The 22,412-nt window shown below is 38.8% G+C and overlaps 1 protein-coding gene across 1 annotated transcript; it reads left to right on the forward strand.

Annotated features, from left to right (window-relative positions):
• Positions 1-5,229: 5,229 nt before the first annotated feature.
• LOC145493633 (uncharacterized) lies at positions 5,230-21,748 on the forward strand. Its single transcript, XM_081473117.1, has 17 exons — positions 5,230-5,241; positions 5,673-5,744; positions 6,601-7,788; positions 8,936-9,010; positions 9,355-9,579; positions 10,099-10,257; positions 10,721-10,828; positions 11,048-11,490; positions 12,395-12,557; positions 12,923-12,985; positions 13,115-13,321; positions 13,676-13,837; positions 16,540-16,614; positions 16,811-17,038; positions 17,756-17,929; positions 18,797-19,027; positions 20,375-21,748. Exons 2-17 carry the CDS (start codon positions 5,684-5,686, stop codon positions 20,590-20,592), a joined length of 3,780 nt encoding a protein of 1,259 aa, XP_081329243.1. The 5' UTR covers positions 5,230-5,241; positions 5,673-5,683; the 3' UTR covers positions 20,593-21,748.
• The last annotated feature ends 664 nt before the right edge of the window (positions 21,749-22,412 follow it).

Genomic DNA, 22,412 nt, shown 5'->3' on the forward strand with positions numbered 1-22,412 from the left:
TTCACATATTTTCAGCTTAGCTTTTAATATGTTCTCAAACATTTATCAATCTTAAACATATTAAAAAACTATATAGTTATTGTTTGAGTTCGGTGTACGATTTCACACGAAAGTGCGGCGGAAGTACAATTTGTCATGTTTACTGACTGTACAAAACACGCATCGGCACGCCCTCTCATTCATCGACAACAGAGAATTTACTGGATTTATACACGGATAAAACTGAGCAGTATCTACGGACGTAAAGTTATTGGGCCTTGATGAAACATCAAACGTTGCTTACAATTCAAGCGAAACTCAAACTAGCAATTATTTTGTTTTACTTTTCGGTCGCGATAGACTGACAAATTCCTTGCAACCGTGTGGCAAGAGGAGCTAGGAAACTATGAAGTCCTGAAGTTCTGCTATATCTAAATATATCCAGCTAGTTTTTTTGCTGTGTAATGGGAAAGCTGTTAATCTTCAACATATGTGAAATTTAAAGTAGAGTAATGTACAGCTCATGTAAAAGAAGCATCCGTCGGAACACAACTTGGTCAGCGATATATATAAGCTTAGAGCGGAACATACCTAAATTCGACACTGTCTTACTTCACTCAGACTAAAGCAGCTTACGACGATTCCAACAGACGTAAACGCGTTGAGTTGTGGGCCAAAAACATGCAAAATTTTGGGAATTTCGGACGTCATTTCCCCCGCGCGACATCCGCAAAAATCCTCGCAGCATGTACGCGCGTGTGCCGCAGGCGATGGCGCAATTTGTTCTAAAAATAGAATTATTGTCCCATATCATGGGGACAACCCCAATACTAGAAATGGCGCGCGCTTACGGTCTCCGTCCCCAATTATGGCTCCTGATGTAACTAATCGATAATCAATGACACCAGTAAGTAATTGACGGGTAACCAATGAGTAATCAACTGACTAGCCATTGATTATTAGCAATGAAAATGAGTAAACAATGGATGATCAATTGATGTGATTGATTTTTTTACGTCTGGAAATAATGTAAAATTTGATCGTCATAAAATCCAACTAACACCACATCTCTGAAAACGTGGTTGGCATAAAAAGGTCAAGTCACATGACCAGACAACTCTCATTCCTCCAAAATTGAAGTTATCATATGACAAATATTCAGTAGACAAAATTTGAACAAAAATCTATTGTCACTTTTATTTCAGAGGAATTACCTTAAATGCTATTCAAGGTGGCTCGAAACAGTTTCCAGCACTTTCAAAGACGTAGATTTTGAAGGGTCATCATAACCACTCTATATGAGTTGATGCCAAACTCATGGTATCAAAAAACTGCCCAATCATTGGCGAGCATGTTGCTGCCATTTTTGTGGAAAATAGGTTACCATAGCAACAATATGACCTATTGAAACCCCGTTAATTTTAGCTTTGAGCTCTTATAACTCAAAAACGAGCTGGGTGACCCCCATTTTTTATTATCGAATTGTGATAAGCATGATAGGATGCAATTTTCTGCAAAGTTTAAAAAAAATCTGTGTCGTGGGTTTAGAGCCACCTTCAAGTTTCGAAACTTAAATGTGGCTCCGAACCCACTCCACAGATTTTTTTAAACTTTGCAGAACATTGCATCCTATCCTGCTTATCACAATTCGATAATAAAAATTGGGGGTCACCCAGCTCGTTTTTGAGTTACAAGAGCTTAAAGCTAAAATTAAGGGAGTTTTAAACAGGTTATATTGTTGCTATGGTAACATGTTGTATAAAAAAGATGACCGCAACTTGTTAACCAATGATTGGGCGTTTGTATGATTACTTTATTGTAGCATCACTTGTTAGACAGTGGTAGTATTCATCCGCAGGCGCTTTGTTCCCCTCCTCCCGGGTTAAAATAAGGTTAAGATGTTTGTGTGCTCGCAACATTCCAATTTGTCACTAGGGAAAAATGAACGACAAAAGCGTTCCACTCAATAGGCTCTCTTGCTAGTCTCATTTGAACATCTCTAGCTCTGCGAATATGAATCCTGCTTTAGTGGGCGTTATAACTGAAGTGTTCAAAGCGGCGATTAAAGTGGAGTATTCATTTACAGTGTAGCCTGCCGAAATGGCGATCATTTGAACAGGGACGCACTGTAATTATGATATAGGATGTCTTCTGGCTCTCACACCAACAAGCCATTAATATCGGAAACTCCCTGTTCCTACACTAGCCAATCATAAAGACACAAACCTTCCAATAAACCAATCAAAGCTTACAGAAGATACGTGTAACTGACGCGAAGCGCGGGAAAACGTGTGCAATCGATTTTTCATTTTGGTGTTACTTCTGATTGGATGAAAAAGAGGCGCGAGTGTTTGAGCCAATCGCGTAACGTAGTTATGCCAAACCAATTACAATTTACATTTCTTCATTCAAGTGAAAACCTCTCTCAAAGCGAAATTTGGTTTACGTTTTCTCATATGATAACTTTTCACTTTTATCTTGTTATTAAATTCAGCAAAGCGATGAATTAAGGGACCCGTGAACACCACCTGTTTTCTGGTAATTTATTATCTTGGGTCATTGAACACAGACATCGACAGAACCGCTTTATTCACAATAACCTCTAAAGGAAAAAAGTAAAATAATCTACATATTTACTGTATGTTAACCTCTCTTATGAAAAAAGGTTCAGTTTTCTTTGGTATTTAAAACTCTGAGGCAAACGTTTTCATGAGGCGTTTAAGTAGTAAGCTTGTTTTTCATTATATTCTAATGAAATTCGTGTCCTACTTTTCACAATTTTCACGAAGCGTTTATGTGCGAAGTAAAGGCTGTCTTTGATTGCCTCCCGCGAACAAGGAATGTTTACGTCATATAACAGTTATGTGTCAAAGTCTTTTATATGATTAAATAGTTGCCAATTTCCACCTTTTTGTACATATTTACGTTTCACTAGACTAAACTAGCGCTTCGCGGATATGCATATTTTCTATTATTTGATATCGATAGCTATATTTTCTTCAAAAACAGGAAAGAGTGAAGAAGTATTCTCCGACGGTAAGTTTAAGGAGTTTGAAGTAGGCGTCTCTGTGCCAGGAACTTGTAGAGAAGCCTTTAACCTGTTTAAGTTAGTTCGATATGATAACCGATCATAACCTATTGTACGATGGGGAATTTGCCAGTAACCTTGAAATCGAAGTAACTTTCACTAGGTGTTAACTAAGGAAAGGAAACTGTTACTGATTTACCAGTTGGAAATGCAGAATTCGAGAGGTTTGCGTGTAACAATGTTGCGATGTTGTAAGACAAAATATCCAACAGTATCGTATCATTTCCTGGAAATCAAAGTAATCGAAAAGGAAACGTTAACTATTAACCAGTGTCGCAAGAAATTGATGGAATCGGCATCACGAGTGGAGTAGTTGAATTGAATGCTCGAGGAGGAACTTTTTAAATATAATTTGTCAAGCTTCATGGTTCGTGACATATAAGTGGGTAATACATACTTATTAGGGACAATTTTCTCGCTTTGCTTATGGATATTTATTTACCCGTTGATATGATTTAGAAAGAAAAGGCAAAAAAATGATGCAAACTAGCCCCTTAATATCGATCTGTTTTCTTCGAAGAAACTATGCTTTCTTTTCCATAGACAGTTTGTGTTTTTTTCCGTAACCTTTCACTGAATTGTTTTATTGTGGTCACATGCATGAATCCATATCCATACACCTGCTGAAACGTAGATCAAAACAATCGTCTTCCTGCCTCAAAATTAGGTTTTACATGGTGCCTTCAGAGCACACAAACAATATATCAGTTGGTGGTTAAATTATTTTTATCAATATTATTATTGCTGTTCTACGAAGCGTGCTGTCGCTTTTTCAGTTTTTCAGTTGTCAACCTCCAGGACAGATTTACAGATAGTTGTACAAGACAAGTGTAGCCGTACTAACATAGCTACGTCCCTTAAATTTGATCAGTAAACTTTATCAAAATGTGTTCAAATTGCACTGTTAGGAATTAATGAAAACGGATTTATTAACACTGTTAATGCACACGAAAAAGAATCTAGGATATGATAGTTGACCTCGCCAAGATTTAGGCCTGTTATACGGAGAAGTGTTTCAGCCCAATTTAAAGTTTTGTATAGAGACGCCATGTTGGTGCCACTCGGAGGGGCACCAACATGGCAGTCGTAAAGTAACAGAAGCAATTGCCATAAGTTTCGCTATAAAAATGAATCGTTGATATCTATAGCTTCCACAGATTGAAATTATCACTTTTTCTAATGCAAGAACTGTTCAATTAACAAAAATATAGTCATCTTTTGACGTACCCGACCGCCTTCTCGGGCTGCGATTTTAACTTCACAAAACATAAAAGCTTGGAAATTCAAATGTGCTCTGTTACAAAACAAAGAACCCGGTGGGACTTAGTTTTTTTAAAACGTATAGTTTCTTTAACTGATGGAACTAAAACCTCAGTAGGATAGGTAATTTTTTTATTTAGGAATATGATGAAGTAATGTGCGCTATTCTTTGGTTAGTAATTTATCCGGTGTATAGTGTTTGTCATCCATTGTACAACTGGTTCCTGTAATTGCAAGTCTATTTTTGCAACTGTTTGCGTTTGTTAAGTTTGTTTAATACAACAAAGCCAATTTGAAGTCACTTTATAAAGAAAGTAAATTAAAACAAACTCGAACACCTGGTTTCTCTCCTTAAACTTTTGCTGATAACCTTAGTAAGCGGTTTTCATAAACAGAATTCTTTTCCAACCCTGTAGTGAACAATATATAATTGTAAACAGCCTTGGTATTGTGTCGAGTCCATTTATACTATATTGATCAGCGGCAATTGGTCGATATTCAAAGATTACAATGAATCTTCGCCTTCTTTCCGTTTATTCATTTCGTTATGTTATCTGGGATGGATACTTTATCCTCTTTTTCTCGACTAGTTTGTGCCTCGATCTTAATGTTGCCATAACGAACACAATTATCTCTCGTCACAGAGCCCCAAACGGAAATAGAATACCAACCAATCGGAGAAGTCAAACCGAATGAATCAAATGCTTCGTCAGTGTTGGAGGTATCCTCACAGCCTCTCCCGTCGGAGCCACAACACCCTCAAGTTGTCACGCCAGAGCAAGTAACAAAAATAGATCCATCGCAGAGTATTGCACCTACACCAGTATCTCATCAACTTCCTCCAGTTCAGCCGGTGGGCAGCAGGCCTACAGGAAATGAAACACAACCTCTCCCATCTCCGCTTGTTGAACCAGGTTACCCTTAAAATAAGCAAAATAGATTTGCATCGTCTTTCACTGAAATCCATGTATCTGGTTTATTATTTTAATATTCTGGCGGTTTTAAAAATTGCCTTACACGATTTAAAAGGTAGTTTGGAAAGATTGTTTCGATCCTATGCACCGATGACCCCGTGGATCTGTCACTAATGATAACTTACTTGAACCAATCCGGAGCAGTGTTATACCAACGTTTTGCACTTTATTTGCCAAAAATAGTCGCCAGTTTTTCCCTCCCATTGTCTAGAAATGGGGAATGAAAATATGTTGAGCTATAGACTTTGAGGAAATTCAAGGAAACAGGGCAACAGGTTTGTAAATTACGTTAGGATAGAACTGAGCGGGACAATAGACACCACAACAAATCACAAATTTCGAAAAGCAGGATTTTAAATTATGTTCCACAGAGCCACCAGCTATGCAACCAGCACCAGTTCCAGTCCTTGTGACGTCTTCTTCAACAACGGTTGGAACTTCTGGTAAGATACCTACTTCACAGAACAATCAAATTGAATTATTATCCTAATGAAATGACGGCAAGCATCTTTTCATTCCTGAACATATTCATTTTGAATCAGAATGATCAGCGGGAAGTGTTCTTGGTTGGACTTCATATAAAGGTCACACAACGGTCTTTAAAAGTTGATTAATACGATGCTTATTCACCGAACAACAACAACAACAACAACAACAACAACAACAGTTTCATACATTTGTAATAATTCATCGATATTTAGTACAATAAAATTATGGTATTCCGATATTTCTATGTTAGACCTTCTATTTACGTGAAACGTCGGACTACTATATAATTAATTATCAAATATATATTATCACCTGTTGAATCGTTCATAATGCTTGATCATGATAATAAATCCCGCAATATGCCCCACCTCTATTCCTCTTAGTGAAAAAAAAATAAGCGGATCAACAGATTGAATCTTTTGCTCACAAAGCTATTACGGTATCTTCGAATATTCAAAGCATTAGCCTCCGTAAAATTCAATAAGTATTCAATGCCTTATTCCGAAAATATAGCATTAATGGTGACAATGTCTCCGAATTGGCTTGTAACGTACATCTCTATGTCTTCTTTATTTTTTAGATAACATTTTGTAGCTAATATTTAAAGAGATTCGAAGTAAAGGATTGATTACTTCTTGTATGCCTCAATGCTGGAGCGCCAAAGAACAAGATAATACTAAGATAACAGAGATATGTTTACATTTACGATTGAAAATAATTTTCCCAAGGGGTTAAGATACTAGTTTATAAGGGGAATTTTGTATTTAATATATGAAGAAAAGACTAACGATGACTACTCCGTTGTCACAGTAACATCCACCCCTCAGCCGACACCGGTTCCTGTTCTTCAACCAGCACCTCAGCCTGCTCCTGTACCTCAGCCAGCGCCTCAGCCTGCTCCTGTACCTCAACCAGCACCTCAGCCTGCTCCTGTACCTCAGCCAGTACCTCAGCCTGCTCCTGTACCTCAACCAGCACCTCAGCCTGCTCCTGTTCCCGCACCGGTATCCGCACCTGTTACTCAATGTCCGATTCCTGAATGCAGCTATCCCTCTGTTTGTATCCAAGCTGAAGTTTATGCCACTTGTGTTGCACCTACGTCATCAACGTCTGTTAACAATACGTGCGCTACGCCTGGTCCGTGTCTAACAACATTGACCAAGACAGCAACGGACACAACAACTTTGATGTTAACTCAGACACAGACCGAAACAAGTACAGCAGTGGCGACTCTTACAAATACCGAGACAACTACAAAAACCAACACAGCACTGACCACACAGACACGCACACAGACAGATGTAATGACCAGCACCTCCACTCTGACAACCACAAACACTGAAGTTGCTACAAGCACACATCATACTACAAAGACAAGCACGGCTGTCTTGACAAGGCACGTGCCAGTAACAACCGCTACGACCTTAACAACCACAAGTATTGGGGTAGTGAATACCACGAATACTCACACCTTAACTAGTACAGCTATTTTGAAAACAACGGAAACAAGCACAGCAGTTGTGACAAGCATTGCAAACAAAACTAACACACATACCTTAACAACCACTAATACGGATACGGTAACCAGTACAAAACTAGCGACATCAACAACAACATTAACAACCACCAGTACAGGTATAGCAACAAGCACTTTACTGACAACAGCCACAAAAACAAACACTGTTAATGGGACTAAATTTGCAACAGAAACTTTGACTAAAACATTAACTACAACAGCTACAGACACACTGACACAGACGCACAATGCTACGAATGTTATCACTGCGACAACAACTTCTACAGCCATAGACACAAGTACCGCTACTTTGACGGCAACAAGTACAGCAAAAACTACAGAAACCATGACAGCCACAAGTACGGCAGTCCTGACACAAACCTTAACAAACACACACAACCAAACAATAACACAAACTAAAACACTTACGGCAACATCGACCAGTGTGGTAACCACGTGCAGTGCTAACTGCACCAAGATAGGTACGTGTAGGTACAGTAATTAAGAGTCACAAATTTTCATTAGGGTAAAATTTGACTTGGTTTCCAGTCCTGAATATCATCTGGTTATTTCTGCATCAGCTCAAGAGCAGTGGTTACTGCTGCTTAATGGAAGTGTCTCACTTATTCAAAAAGCTAGCTTCACAGCAATAAATGCATTTGCACCCTTCGTACTGAACACGACATGGTATTTCCCGCCGTTTTCCCGCAGAGCTTGAGACTTTACCACTAGCGATTTGCTTGTAAAACGACAACCACGATGTAATAGCTCATGGATGTCACAGCTCTGTCTCTAACCCAAAACATTTCTTCTGCAAGCAATCAAGACAGTGAAATACTGGAACTCATTATTATGATGACTGAAAAATCTTCTAGAAATCATTGGTTGATTTTCGCTACCTCTTATGAGAAAACCGGCAGACACGTAGATGACACCCTGGAGAGGGCATCAGTCAGCTCCGTTGTTAATACAAAGGTGCCAGTCGCTACCAGACCTCAGAAATATGTTTTGAACTGATCCTATTTGGACTAGTTCGAACGAGGATGAAATGCTCAGCCAATGCTGGCAAAAAGAGGCTACGGTAATAACTTGATAAAAGAATTCAAAATTCAGAATTGTGAAAGAACTTTTGCAACAAGAAAATCTGCCCATGGCGGGAAATCGTGGTCATCAAAGTGGACGGAAAGTTAAAATGACTCAACAAACATCTTTGAGAAAATAAAACACTCCCTAATTATGACGTTCTGAGATTTAATCTTTTGTCGGAGTTCTCAATTTCGTATTATAATTGGCTAAGGAAAACGGACGTTTTACCTCTACAAAGATATATTCCACGCGTCAATAAATTAGGAAAGGTTTCCTCTCACGACACTGGGTTTCCTGTCTAGCAGGACTTACGCTTACATTAATCAAAGTTTGTGTGGTGATTCGACTCCATTCCACTGATCATTATGCTCCTTTTTTATTTAAAACAATGTTTTTTAGTTAGTTCTTTAACCTGTTCATGGCCGTCCAATTGAAGGATCTTTTTTCCAGGGTTATGTTTTAGCAACTGGAAGACCTAGCTAAGCCACCTAACTTGTGTTCAAATAAATAAAACTAATGTTTATTGTTTTAACTTTATTTAAGAGCCAACGCCAAGCCCTTCTCCCAGCACAAGCATTGTGCCATCTACAGTGACCCCCCCACCACCAAGAGAAAAAGGTAAGTTAATTAGGTACTCGCGTGTAACTGTTGACAACGGAAATTGTAATGCTTGAAAAAGGCATCGTTTTGGAGATGAAGTGTGAAGGATTCAGCCCGACACCAGCGGGGATAACCTAGTTGACCTTAACGATTTATCTTCAAAGGGGTACATTTCCCTTTTGCATTACTTGTCGTGGGTCACAAATAGAATTTTTTTTTTAGCAATTATATTTGTTGCCATATACATGTAGTGTTTGCCGCTGGTTTTATATTTTATCCACTCGTTTATATTATAATCTTTATCATTTAGACATACACTGTCCTTTTTTTTTTTTTTTTTTTTTGTTGTTCATCGAATTCAGGCTGTGCTGTTAACTACACCAAACTTGGATGCTTCAAAGATGACAGAAAGAAACCTCGTCCATTACCCGAATTACTGTTCACTGATCGTGATTCACGCAGTAAGGTTTCTAGCGGCAAGACTATCGACTGGAATAACTGGGACAAATATATGGTTGACTTGGTTTGCCGTTGTGCTGAAGCAGCAAAAGACAAGAAGTACGCCTTCTTTAGCCTGCAGTACTTTGGTGGGTAAAATAAGTCACATCTTGATCAAAATTGGTGATTTGCTCTTACTGGCTACATAAGCGTTTCGTTTTGCTTTGTAATCGTTTGTTAGAAATTACCACAAGGCTTAGTAGAAACGTCAAATTACTCAAACTGGTATGACAAATTCAAAAATGAAGACGATGAGAAATGTGTGTTTAAATGTGTGTTTTTTTTAAATTTTTTTAAAATTTTTTTTTATCAGTAATCACATCCTATTTCGGATTCTTATTTGTTATCGCCTTTTCTAAACCAAAGCCAAACTATATGTATTCATTTTCGCTGGCCACTTAATGGGCATAGAGACAATAGAAAACCCGCATTGGGATGTCCAAATGGTGACCGCAGCCGCTTAATAGAGGTGGCCTGTTAACAGTATTTAACCAACAACAATTTGGGGACTTGGACTGTCCGCTTAACAGCAGGTGTCCGCTAACAAGTGGCCGCTTATTCGACTGAACGACATACTGCTGATTACACTCATTTTAAAATCCATCTAGGCGAGTGTTGGTCCGGAAAGGATGCTGGAGAGACATATAATAGGGCGGGAACTTCTAACAAGTGTGTTACCAAAGATTACGACGCATGTAATCCAAGTGATAAACAGGAGTGTGTCGGTGACCAGAACGTCAACTTTGTTTATGGAATTGATGTCAAGGGTAACTACAGTTTTATACCTTGCTTTTTGTTAACACGTTTCTGTCTACGTTTTACGTTATTTTCTGAGCTAACTGCTTTCAACAACTCTTGCAACTCATTGCTTACTTGTTTGTTGTGAAACCTTGCATAAAATATAATGCAATATGACAGTGCCTGTGATTTTGGAAAATCATTTGTGCTATTGAATCAAGTAGAGATCAAGCATCTTCCCTTGATTGAATACAAATACCGCTACATTTTATTCTATCACCTAACCTTATAAAACGATTGATATAAGTGCTTTAATAAATCATTTAGCAAACTACGGATCTTTGTCGCAAAGGCGTACCAAACTGCCTACGGTTGCTACTCTACGGGTAATTGGCTATGCGCATGCTTAACCATTGCTTTTAGATAATTGTGTTACGTACGTATCGGTTGCATTTGATAACTGTACTGTGCTATTTGCTCATTCAATTATAGAACCAGTTGTCACTCCAACTCAGCCCAGTTCTCCACCTACTCAGCCCAGTCCTTCACCTACACAGCCACCCTCCACGCCGTGTAAGAAAACTACTATCAGCTCCAACTAAAACGTGTTTGAGAATATATTTATATGCATGGTTATGTTGGAAAAACTAAACTTGCTTAAGCCCAAAAGCTGATCAGAAATCGCCGCCGTTGTTCTTCAGGAGATGGGAGTTAAGCGAGTACTATTTAAATTAAGATATGCACGAGGTACCATAAATAGCCTGACTTTGTTCCTTTCATTTCTAAACAGGCCTATAATGTAGCTCTCTAAGTAATTCTCTCCGTTCTCCGTTTTTCTTTTGTTTGCAGCATGCGATCAAGCTCTGGATATTGGTGTAATCATTGATTCATCGGATAGTATCACGCTTGATGATTACAACTTGTGCTTACAGTTTGTGGCTGGCCTAGTAAAGCACTTTAAAGTATCTCAGGAAGGCACCCATTTCGGTGCTATTGTATTCAGTTCAATTCCGGAGCTACAATTCAGCTTTGCAGACAAGCAGTTTTACAAGAGTAAACGTCTAAGAAAAAAGATAAAGAGTTTCTCTTATTTGGGTGAAGGAACTAGAACAGACCTTGCTCTAACGCTTGCTAATATGGAACTGTTTTCTGAGCAAGGAGGAGACCGGCTCGACAAGCCTGATGTTCTAGTTGTTATTACTGATGGTAAGACAAACGTGCAGTTAAGCCAACCATATTCAGAAGTTTTAAAACCACTTCAGGCAAGTATATTTGGTTATAATTGTTTTTACCAAGACACATTTACCTTGTAACTTTTCCTGCCAGTTTTTTTCCGCGTTAATTAAGAGGATCATATTACAAACCAGCTCACAGCCAATGAAATGCTCCCAGCCAGTGAAATGCCTCTGGAAGTTAAACATTTTTTAGATAACAGAGAATAAAGCAAGACTATACACGGGTCTCTAAAGAGCACTGGCAAAATGTTGCAAGACAGTACAAAGATGACGTTACGGCAAACTCAGCCAAATCAAAATTGCGAACCATTGAAAGTAAATGTGTATATATAATAAATAAATAAATAAATAAATAAATAAATAAATAAATGTATGCGTTTTGGACAGGTTTCTCAGCGAATAGCTTGTGGGATTGACTCCATTTTGCTCCACATGATCTTTACGGTCTTGAAGAGAAGAGAATGGAAAGCTAGAAATCACTTTTTATGTAGCAGCTGAAAATTGTGGAAATTACTAAGATCTCTAGGAACGTTTCCTGCTAAAATTGTTGAAGACATCGAAAAGCCGTGGACGACCGTTCAATTTCGAAAAAATTGCCAAGGCTTTTGGCTGTTTTCCTGAATTTTAGTCGGAAAAGTTATGTTCATCCTGCTGTTTTTTTTTTTACAAATCTTAGTAGCCTCCATAATTTTTAGTTGGGATTTTTAAGGTTATTATTTTTATTGGAAATATTTGTTTCTTTAAGTTTAAGTGGTATGCCTGAGAACTAGCCAGGGTTAGCTAAGCGCATTGACCACCGTAAACATTCAACGTGTTTAAATGTTAAAACATTTTAAGCATATTTAACATTTTTGCCAATCAGGATACAAATGTGGCAATGAAAATACACTAGAACCAAAAACTGCAATAGATCTTTTTTTTCACTTGACAGGCAAAGAATGTTCGGGTCTTAGCTGTTGGCGTTGGAAAGAATGTGGATAAAAAGGAACTGAAAACTATAGCTATGAACGACGGCAATCACGTGTTCAGGGTTACAAAGTACAAAGATCTTGTTAAAATTCTTGACGCTCTTCTTAAGGAATCTTGTCAACAAGGTAAGTTCTCTTCGTTTCTTTGCTGCTTGTATTCAAACAGAGGGTCAGTTGTTAATTGCCAAGGAAAAGCACCCATTTTCTAATAGTTCATCGATGATACCCAAAATTAATTTAACGAGTGTTTGCGTGTCATCGGATCGCTGTCCATAATTTCCGTTGCATCTGAGCGTTTTCATGGTACACTGGTACTCATTCCATTTTTTTTCTCGAGTAATTGAAGTGGTTGCAAGAGTGAGACCAGGAAGTTTCCAGGTATAACAAGTGGAACCTAAAAGTTTTTCCTGTTCTCTTTGTCAAAATTAAATCACTATACAGCTGTATGAAGACAAAATAATTCATCTATTTATCGACAGTTTCTTCTTTAGTACCAACAGCACCACCTCCTGCTATTAGCGGAACATCGCCTTCAACCCCAGCTGCAAGTCTTCGTAAGTTAATTTCTGCTAAATTTGTAAGCAAGTATTCTGTCCATGGATTTGCTGACTGAATGGCTTCGTAGACTGTAGAGTTCTATTTTTACGCTCAAGGTTAATGTTACAATTCCTTTTTTTCCTCAGGGAAGTGTAACATTGAGTACCAAAAGCTTGGTTGTTTTGCCGATAAGGAGTTGAATAATCCTACAGCTCCACTTTCTGAAATGATGTTAAAAGAAACTAATGAAATCGACTGGTACAAATGGAGTGCCTGGCTACCCGATTTTGTCTGCAGGTGTGCCAACCTAGTTTATGAGAAGAATTACAATGTGTTTGGAGTTCACATGTACGGTATGTTCTTTGATTCTTCCAGTCATTTTTCGATCTCATTTCATTGGTAGTCACTTCCCATTCATTCACGGTCGTATTGTTCATTAAAGTGATGTTCAATGGTTTGGATATAAGTGAAGCTAAGGGCTTGGAGAGAGGAAGGAAATAGTACTTCTTTCCTGAGGCACTGTTAAAGGGTCTTAAACCTCAAATACCGTCCTTTTTAAGCATGTTGTTGTCAGCGATGTTTATTTAGCCAATCAGAACCCACGCACTAACAAATCTAAATTTTTGAATTTTAGAGAATCGTTCAAGTTTATTACATTTTATGCCATGTATCTGAGGTGACTAATAGAAACCTGTGCTGATGTGTAGGAGAGTGCTTGTCTGGAATTAAAGCTGGTGATACATACAGTATGTACGGTGCCTCAGAACAGTGCATCGATACTCTTCAACAGCCATGTGGTGTCAACAGCGTTGGAGAGTGCGCGGGAGACCAAAACTCCAATTACGTCTATCGCATTGTTATTTCTCAAGGTTGGTTGACATCAATAAGTAATTACTTCTTGTAGCTTAAGAGTGTTTTAATTATTATTTTAACGTGTAATTTTAAAAAAATCGGCTTGGAGGGCTGAGTTTTCCTCCGTGATGAAAAAAGATTCAAGCCCTTGTCATTTCTTAAAGTACACCTAGCCCCAATCATTTTTTTCGCTAAAACAAATCCACTTGTTATTCGAAGCATTTGGTCGAAAAAATTTTTGAATTTGGTTGAATCTTCGATTTTCTATGCCCTTTCAAAGTCGCGCTTGAAGTGTTGCACGACCGCGTTTTAGGGAGTCTGGGGCGGCGGTTGCTGATGACGTCTACCCAGGAACCAAACACAGTGGCGCCTCAGTCAGCTCTCTGTATTTGCTCGAGAAAATGGAGGACAAAACTAATCGTTCCAATATATTTTGGGACTAAAACGGCCAAGTTTTGTTTCAGAATAATTTCTTTTTCGTCACTTGGGTCAGAGTTAAGTTTCGATTCGGAAGAATCCGAAATAAACTGCGATCGAGGACGTTCGACAACTGTGAGCTCACTGCTTAGAGCTTTGAGAGCAATTTACAATATTTCAAGCGACGACGGGGAAGACTTCTTTTCGGACGAGCTGCTTGTATATTAGAAATGCAAAGCTAGATACGAAGTGGAGGAGCAGGCAAACGAAAAGCAATAAAGAAAACTCAAGGACTGCTTTTGGTGGTGATTTCGTCACCTAAACACAAGATTCCCACGCGTGTAAGTAGCCCGTTTACATTTGTCCTTAGCGAGAATGTATTTTGTCAAGGTATGGTTGTTCTATTAAATCCAGTTGGTGTTTTACTTTCTGGAATGGTTCATGTTTATAAGAGCGACGTAAGTGTTGCAGTTTTCGAGACTTGATGACTTGATGACCTCCACTGGCTTCGATCGATTGAAAATCGTAGAATTGTTTGGACCTGTATTTTTGAAACTGCGGGACGCAAAGGCAGAAGGAAACATTTCATACAATTATCGATTTCACATTGTCACACGTTTTAAATCGTAACACCAAATAACCAATGTAAATTTTTCTCATAGTTTGCAGTGAAATTCGTCGGATAAGCGAAAAGGATGTGTTCCCTGAGCGGTCCGCAGATAATTTTACGCGGTCATATTTTCGACACTATTGCACAGATTACGAATACGAACTATTGCACAGAATGTTTGTCGCACTGCTGATTTCCAAACCTTCAAAAAACTCTGTGAGTCTATGAGTTTTGTGATCATGTAATTCTTAAGGATTAATCTTAGACTTTTATTTGAATCGAAAGAAAAATAAGTGTTGGTTGGCGGCGTACGGTTGCGACCTACATTTACATATCAGTACATCGGTCGTAACGCTATTTGATTGATCACACAACTTTGCTGGCTATGTTATAAATACTGCGGGACTGGAAGATAAAGGTTGTTGGTAGTACTTCTACGAATTGCTGGTTGGCTTTAAGTAGAAAATTCTGAAAATAACGTTTGAAAGTCTGCGGAACAAACTCCAGTGAGAGTTCTTCGATGGTTCTCACGGACCCAGTTCGCTTGTTTCGGTTCGACAAAATCAACCACCGTTTACGTCTGTATTGTAGTATTGAGCGCTCATCGCCAGTAAATTGTACAGTATATATTTTTCTTTATATCTAGGAATTTGCTGCAGCAGCCGACAGCACTTCTGGAAGGCGTTTCTGAACACTTTTCGAATGTGTACTGCACCATCCTGAAGGAAATGAGAGGACGTGAGATACTCAACCTTCCTGGGTAGACGTCACAACAGCCGCTGGACCCATTCTCCTCAAACTCGGTCGCGAAACAAAATGGCGGTGTTTTAGAGCTATTTTCGAGATTTCGTCGGGGCATAGAAAATCGAGGATTTAACCGAATCCAAAAATTTTTTGGTACAAGTATTTCAAATAACAAGTAGACTCGTTTTGGCGAAAAAATTTTTGGTTTAGGTGTCCTCTAAGCAGCGGGTTTTTAAAGTTGCTCGCTTGATTTTTATTCGTGTATATCATTCCACCAGTGAGTCCAAAACCTCTACAGAGGCGATACACTCATGCTCCATAGTATTTGCATGTTCTCGTTGTACGTGTCTGCTTTAGATATTCCTTGACAAATGACAGTGTTACATCTGATGAATCGAGCATAAATCATGAATCTCGCTAAAAGTTACTAAGACTGTCAACAGAATATTATCAATCAGAGCCTGGTTGTCGTGATTTTCATTGATTGCAATTGATGCCGTATAATGTTTGCAATAACACCTTTAGCACTGCCCATCAATGATGCACGTTATTGAACGATGCAAACTGTGGTATGTGCCTGGGCAGAATTCAAATGACGTGCTGCAATAAGTGTACTATTTATGTCGCTTCTGAATAGTTAGTCAGGGAGGCTTGGAGGGAACTGCGAGTGATACCAGATATTGACAACTCATACAGCGGTATCTGCTGACTACAAGACCCTTAGCCTTTAGCAGATTCTTGGGGAACTAGTTTCTGAGTGTTAGATATGTCACATTCAATCGCCTCAGCTCCCTGGAAATCGAGTTGCTGTTGCTATCCCTTTTGTCACCACCATTCGAGTATTGGCGGCTTACAATGTTCTTTGGATGGGTTGTAATTTTGTCATCAGCAATTTTATGTTTTGCTTCATTTATGAAGGCACAATTCACTTTCTATTTGATCACTTAGGGGCACAGATAGAACCATCACCAGTTCCTACCACAACAGAACCTAAAGTCAAATTAGTAACGGGTGAGGTTATTGGTAAGCCTGAAGTCACTTTATAATTCTATCACATTTCTCTTGCGCTAGTACACTTTTCTGAATTTATACGTGATTTTATTGAATATTGAAAGTAAAAAATAACGTTCACAACCAAACTGCATCTTTTTGCACTTTACATCAGTCTTGGCTCTGATATAATAATTTAGCTGGTTATGAATTTTTTTGGTTTCTGCAGAGGACTGTCCTGTTGACTTCAGTAAGAAAGGTTGTTTTAATGATTTACATGCTGGTTTAAGACCATTACCTCAACTGATGTTCACTGATCTCGACAACAGTACAGCTCAGTACAGCGGCTTCCCCGTGGATTGGGGAAGCTGGGATGCTTACTTAGATGATGTAGTTTGTCGATGTGCTCAGGTTTCAAAGGCAAAAGGATTTAACTTATTTGGAATTGGGAACTTTGGTGAGTATAATGCGGATAATTGAGATCAATGACAGAATGTTCAGTTTGGGATCAGTTATTTACGATTTTAAGGAGATTAGATTTTTTTAAAACATTTACTGCGGTCAGATAATGGGTTACTTGTGTCAGAAATGCAAAAAAATTGGGCGCACGTAATTCAGCATGGTCTACAGGGGTTATAGTTAAAAATATCGAAGTTGAGTCAATGGAGGCAAACGGTCTTAGTCATATTTTGTGGAGGTTGGTCTGTTGCGTAAATAATTCCAAATATTGCCAACGTTTTCACAAAAGTTAACCCTTCAAGAGGCATTTGAAACCGCCGCACAGATAAACGAAGACATAAAAGGATTCGATGGTGCATTTTGCAAAAACTTCAAACTTCTAATCGATAGATTTTCTTCAGTTTTTCGCTAAACGCAGAAAATCGGCAGAGGAAATGATCCATCAAAAGAAAAATAGGAGTCACCGAACATCCAAGATCGTTAAATCCAGGCAAAGCTATAGTAATGGCCATCTGCCCTATCATTGTTCATTTTATTACTTAGCGCGCGCATCGATGCATGACGTGGCGTGTGAATTTGCGTGGGCAGTAAGAATGCGCAGAAACAATAAGCGCGAACGTCCTTAAGAGCTATTACTGTTGTAGCGTCTGTAATGAATCCGGAAAATTATTTCCTTGCCTTGTCGTCTTACGTTCTTAGTCATTTCAATTCGCAGGGGAATGTTGGTCAGGAGAAGGCTCCGAAAAAACATCCCGCAAAGACGGCTCTTCTGAATATTGCATCACTAAGCAATTTGCTCAATGTGATACAAAGGGCGTAAATGTTTGTAGTGGAAACAAAACAACTACGTTCGTCTACAGTATACAAGAGAATCACAATATTCAGCAAGGTAAATATCCATTATTCCTTTCAGAAATAGTTGGTGCCCTTAGTAATGTCCCCGGACATTATCTGTTCCGAAAAGGGAACAGTTTTCCAAGAGCGTAGCTCGAGGAAAACTGTGAGGTTTGAGGAACAGATAATGTCCAAGGACAAATATCCGAGCATATTTTTGCGCCAAATGGAGGCTATTGTGTTTATTATCCTTCAAATATTTTCTGCAACACGCGCAGTTTTGAAAATTTGGGAGTATTCTCTGATATTCCCCAGTTTTAGCTGGGAAATATTCGGTCATGTGACACGGTTTGACCAATCGCGCCGAGCGAAAATATTCGATGGATTATAAATGTTGATATTCCAAGAGAGGATGAACGGTAAGACAGTTAATCCTTCATGTAAGCCTTGTTCCCAAAACAATTAATCAATCAATCACGGAAATCCCATAACTGCAGAGATATCCAATCCTGTTAGCCAGATTTTGGTCACGTGGACAGGCCAAGCGGCGTTAACACGCGTTTCGAACATTCTCATCTTTCACGGAAGCATCTACTTAACCTGGTGGGTAACATTATCCGCGGAAGCACTGAGTACCACATCTAAAAATAACGTGGAAGGAATTAGCTTGAGGCCCATATATGGAGAGTAACTCTTCTACCCTTCATCTTCTCCTGGGTATTGTAATTCACTCTGTTATTTGCCTGGAAGCAGGATTCCCATGGAGAAATTATTTAATGACCGAGCTTAATTTGTTTACGACTTTGTTTTCACGTTAAAATTCACACCATTTTCGAGTCCACAACGTCAATCGGATTTTTTTTAAACAATGTATATACCATTCTTAAACTATTCACTGAAACCTGAAATATTTTTTCTTTAGCGGAGGCTTGCTTCACGCAGTTCGAGAATGTCGGATGCTTTGCAGACAAAAATATTCCTCCCCGTCCAATACCAGAACTCATCTTTACGGACATGAACCAGAGTTCACCCAAATACAGTGGCAAAGACGCCCAGCTAGGGGAACTGGATACCTACCTTGGTGAAGTACTCTGTAGATGTGCTGAACGAGCTCAAGAGCTTGGGTACCAGTACTTTGGAGTACAAAATCATGGTATGTTGGAGGTTATGATATACATTATGGACTTTTATAACACAATTTTGATATCATGTACGCTCGGATTGGTTGAATCAGCGCAGTGCTTTATCAGAGTACGGTAAGGAGAATTTTTCACTTTTGCTCCGGCTTTTTTGACGAATTTACTCCAAATTTAGGTGGCTTACTACAGTTTTTCTGAGACTCAGTAGTGCGCGCTACGTTTGCCTGCCAGACGTTAGTATTAATCGCGCGTGCAAAAATGACTTAAGTAACCCTAAGAAGAAACGAAAACCACTTCAATACTTGGAAGGCGTTAAATCACTTCGGTATACGTAGTAATGGTTTCAAACTCCGTTCAAACATGTGTTTAAGCCTAGGGCCAAAAATATATGACAAAAGAGCTCAGTAAAAGAGCTCTAATTTACTCTTGCTTTCTCGCACGCGATACATGGCGTCACATGAGCGCGCGCTTAAATAAAGGGCGTGCGCAATTCAATTCTCGTCCAAGGTTGTAAAAGCTAGTCTTTGATCAAGTATTGCTGGAAAACCTACCGTACAACCTATGATAAAATTTTCACAGTTGATTTGTTGGAGTGAATCACGTTCAGAGCCAAAATTGGAAAAAAATCTGCAAGACAGACTTTGACCTATTTTTGATCTCTTATTTGAAGTGAATCATTTGAAGTGAATCTCAACAATCACAACGCTCATTATCACTCTAAGGGAGGCACGGTGGCTTCATGGTTATTGCGCTAGTCTCTGGATCGAGCGGTCTGGGTTCGAGCCCTTGTGTTGTGTTCTTGGGCAAGACACTTTACTCTGAGTGTGCCTCTCTCAACCCAGGTGTTCAAATAAGTACCGTTAAACTTAAAGCTGGGGGGTAACCCTGCGATGGACTAGCATCCCATCCAGGGGGGAAGGGGTAGCAATACTCCTAGTCGCTTCAAATTCGGCTCTTCATTTCGTATTTTCATCCGTAGCCCTTAAGCCCTTTTTTCAGATTCCAGTGGAAAAATGTACGTTTTCTTGAGCCACATTGCGACCGGGTTCCACTGGACAAGATAATTTAGATCCTTATTTATAAATTTAACTAAATGCAAACGATCGTTCCTCTCTCGAGAGCTACTCGAAATCGAAAGTTAGGCTGAAGTCCGGTTTGTTATTGACAGCTGTCAGCTGATGTCTCGTTAGCCAATCAAATTATTTGGGCAATTTTTAAAGGATGGTGATTGGTTTATTTAACTATTTAATTATGTAAAAACAAGCGTAACTTAAGAAGAAAATCCTTTAACACTTCTATGCTCTCCCCTGAGGCACTTTTTGAAATCGATTATACTGTTAACGGATATCTGTATTTCTAAGGCGAGTGTTACTCGGGACCAAATGCTGGGCAGACCTACAGTAAAGATGGATCGTCGAAGCAGTGTATATCGAGAGACTTCCAACAGTGCCCTGCAGAAAAACCTGGCAGTAAAGGCGTTCGGCAAGACTGCGTTGGAGTAAAAGACTCTAACTATGTTTACCTTATTAGTAATGTTAAGTTAGAGAGTAAAAAGGATGCTGTTAAAAACCGCATCTAAGAAATCCATCAATAGCAGATCAAAAACGTGGTGATTAAATGTATATATGTATCTTGTCACCAAGCTCGAGGACCACACTTAGAGAATATCCACCTGAGGTCTGGCAGTACGGTCTAAGCGCACTGCGATCCATACAAAAAAGACAAAGGGTCTATTTTCTCCCAGTAAGGACCCAAGCAAGCTTGGGATAATAAGAGAATTATTACGCGACTGAAAATGTTTAGAAAATCTACCATGATCAGGAAGTAGCTAGAAAGGCATCGTAGACTTAAAACCCCCAACTTTGGCTGAGAGCAGATTTACTGTTTACTGAAGTCTGATGTTTTCAAAAAACGAAAGACGAAAGTTTGAAGAAAAAGGATTCTCTTACTTATAAGTTAATTCTTTGAAACGCAAACCATAAAAGCAAAACTAAAACGAAGACAAATACTGAAAAAAATGCAAGACACCTCCGCATGGGATAATTGGTGAGTGTCCGTTCCAAACCTTGATCAACATTGGACCGGCAAAGGAGCAGCCTGATTGGTTGATGCCAGTTATTTACCCTCTAAAATAACTTAGTTTTGTAACTATTGGCGGCCGGCCCACTTTCTCATGTTGCAAACATGAGAAGTCTAGTTCTTTCAACGTTTGCTTGCTTTTCTTGTAGAAAATGTAAATCATTCTTTCGTTTCACTATTTTCAGCCTCACTACATGCAACTGTATAATTTGGAATGTAATTGGAGGGCACACGTTCAGATCTTTGCTCGACTCTTGAGCCCCAGAATGATTAATGCGAGACGTTTAATTGACGGAAAATGTGGTGCTCTTTGTAGGTAATAGGGAAAGAGTAGCGAATGATATTATATATACTGTAAAATTACCGAAATTATTTCTGAAAACACTAACTTACCTTATTATTCAGATAATAAGCGACGAATTGTATATTTTTTAATGATTTTATTTGTTGAAGTTGATGTAGAATATTCATCACAATCCTAATAGTTATTTGTTTCTGTAAATTTGATCTAAAGGCCTAAATCAACAGGTTTTGAAAATAACAAGTGACCGGTATGATGTTTATATTGCGTGTTCTGCGACAAGGATGATTGTATCTTATGTTCATCTCGAAAGGAACATGCAAATAGCTTTATACACCGAAATTAATGAGATGTAATCCCAGTAATGAAAAATAAATTGTGTTTATAAAACTATTCTTTGAAACTTTGATCCATTGGTTGAGTGTCCCATACAACATTTCAGTAACAAAACCAAAACCGCCCTGTAATGTTTCTAAGGAGGAAAATTAAGCTTCCTTGTCTTGATGGACTCTAAAACATTCCCTTATTGCTGAACCTACAAAAATGGAAATATGTTATTACGGTGGTGAAATTGAAGGAAGTTTTACATGTCTTATTATATTTTTTGGCCGTCCATTTTTATTAACGGATTGAGGAACACGCTTGCAGATATTTGTGTTCCTTCTTCGGTCCTCTTCAGGTTATTACTGAATTTATAAACGTTTCACCCGGTCTGTAGTATGGAGTAATGACATCGGCCAATACCAAAAGATCTATGCTGTTACCAGAAAACGTGAACAGAAGCAAACTAGTAGTTGAAACCAGGCTTTTCAATAATGTTCAGGACTTAATTTGCACTTAGTATTGGACCAGACCAGAATAGCAAAATACTCGACCGCGCGTGAACACATCCCTACGAGCCTCTATATAGACTAACTACCTTCAACGCTGAGTGTGTGGGAGACACGTCCGTCTCAGAGATATAGTGAGTCTGTGATAAAGCCGAAGCTCTGCACTCACGTTGCAAGTTTTGGTACATT

Source organism: Orbicella franksi, chromosome 7 (assembly GCF_964199315.1).
Source record: "Orbicella franksi chromosome 7, jaOrbFran1.1, whole genome shotgun sequence".
Taxonomy (NCBI): Eukaryota; Metazoa; Cnidaria; class Anthozoa; order Scleractinia; family Merulinidae; genus Orbicella; species Orbicella franksi.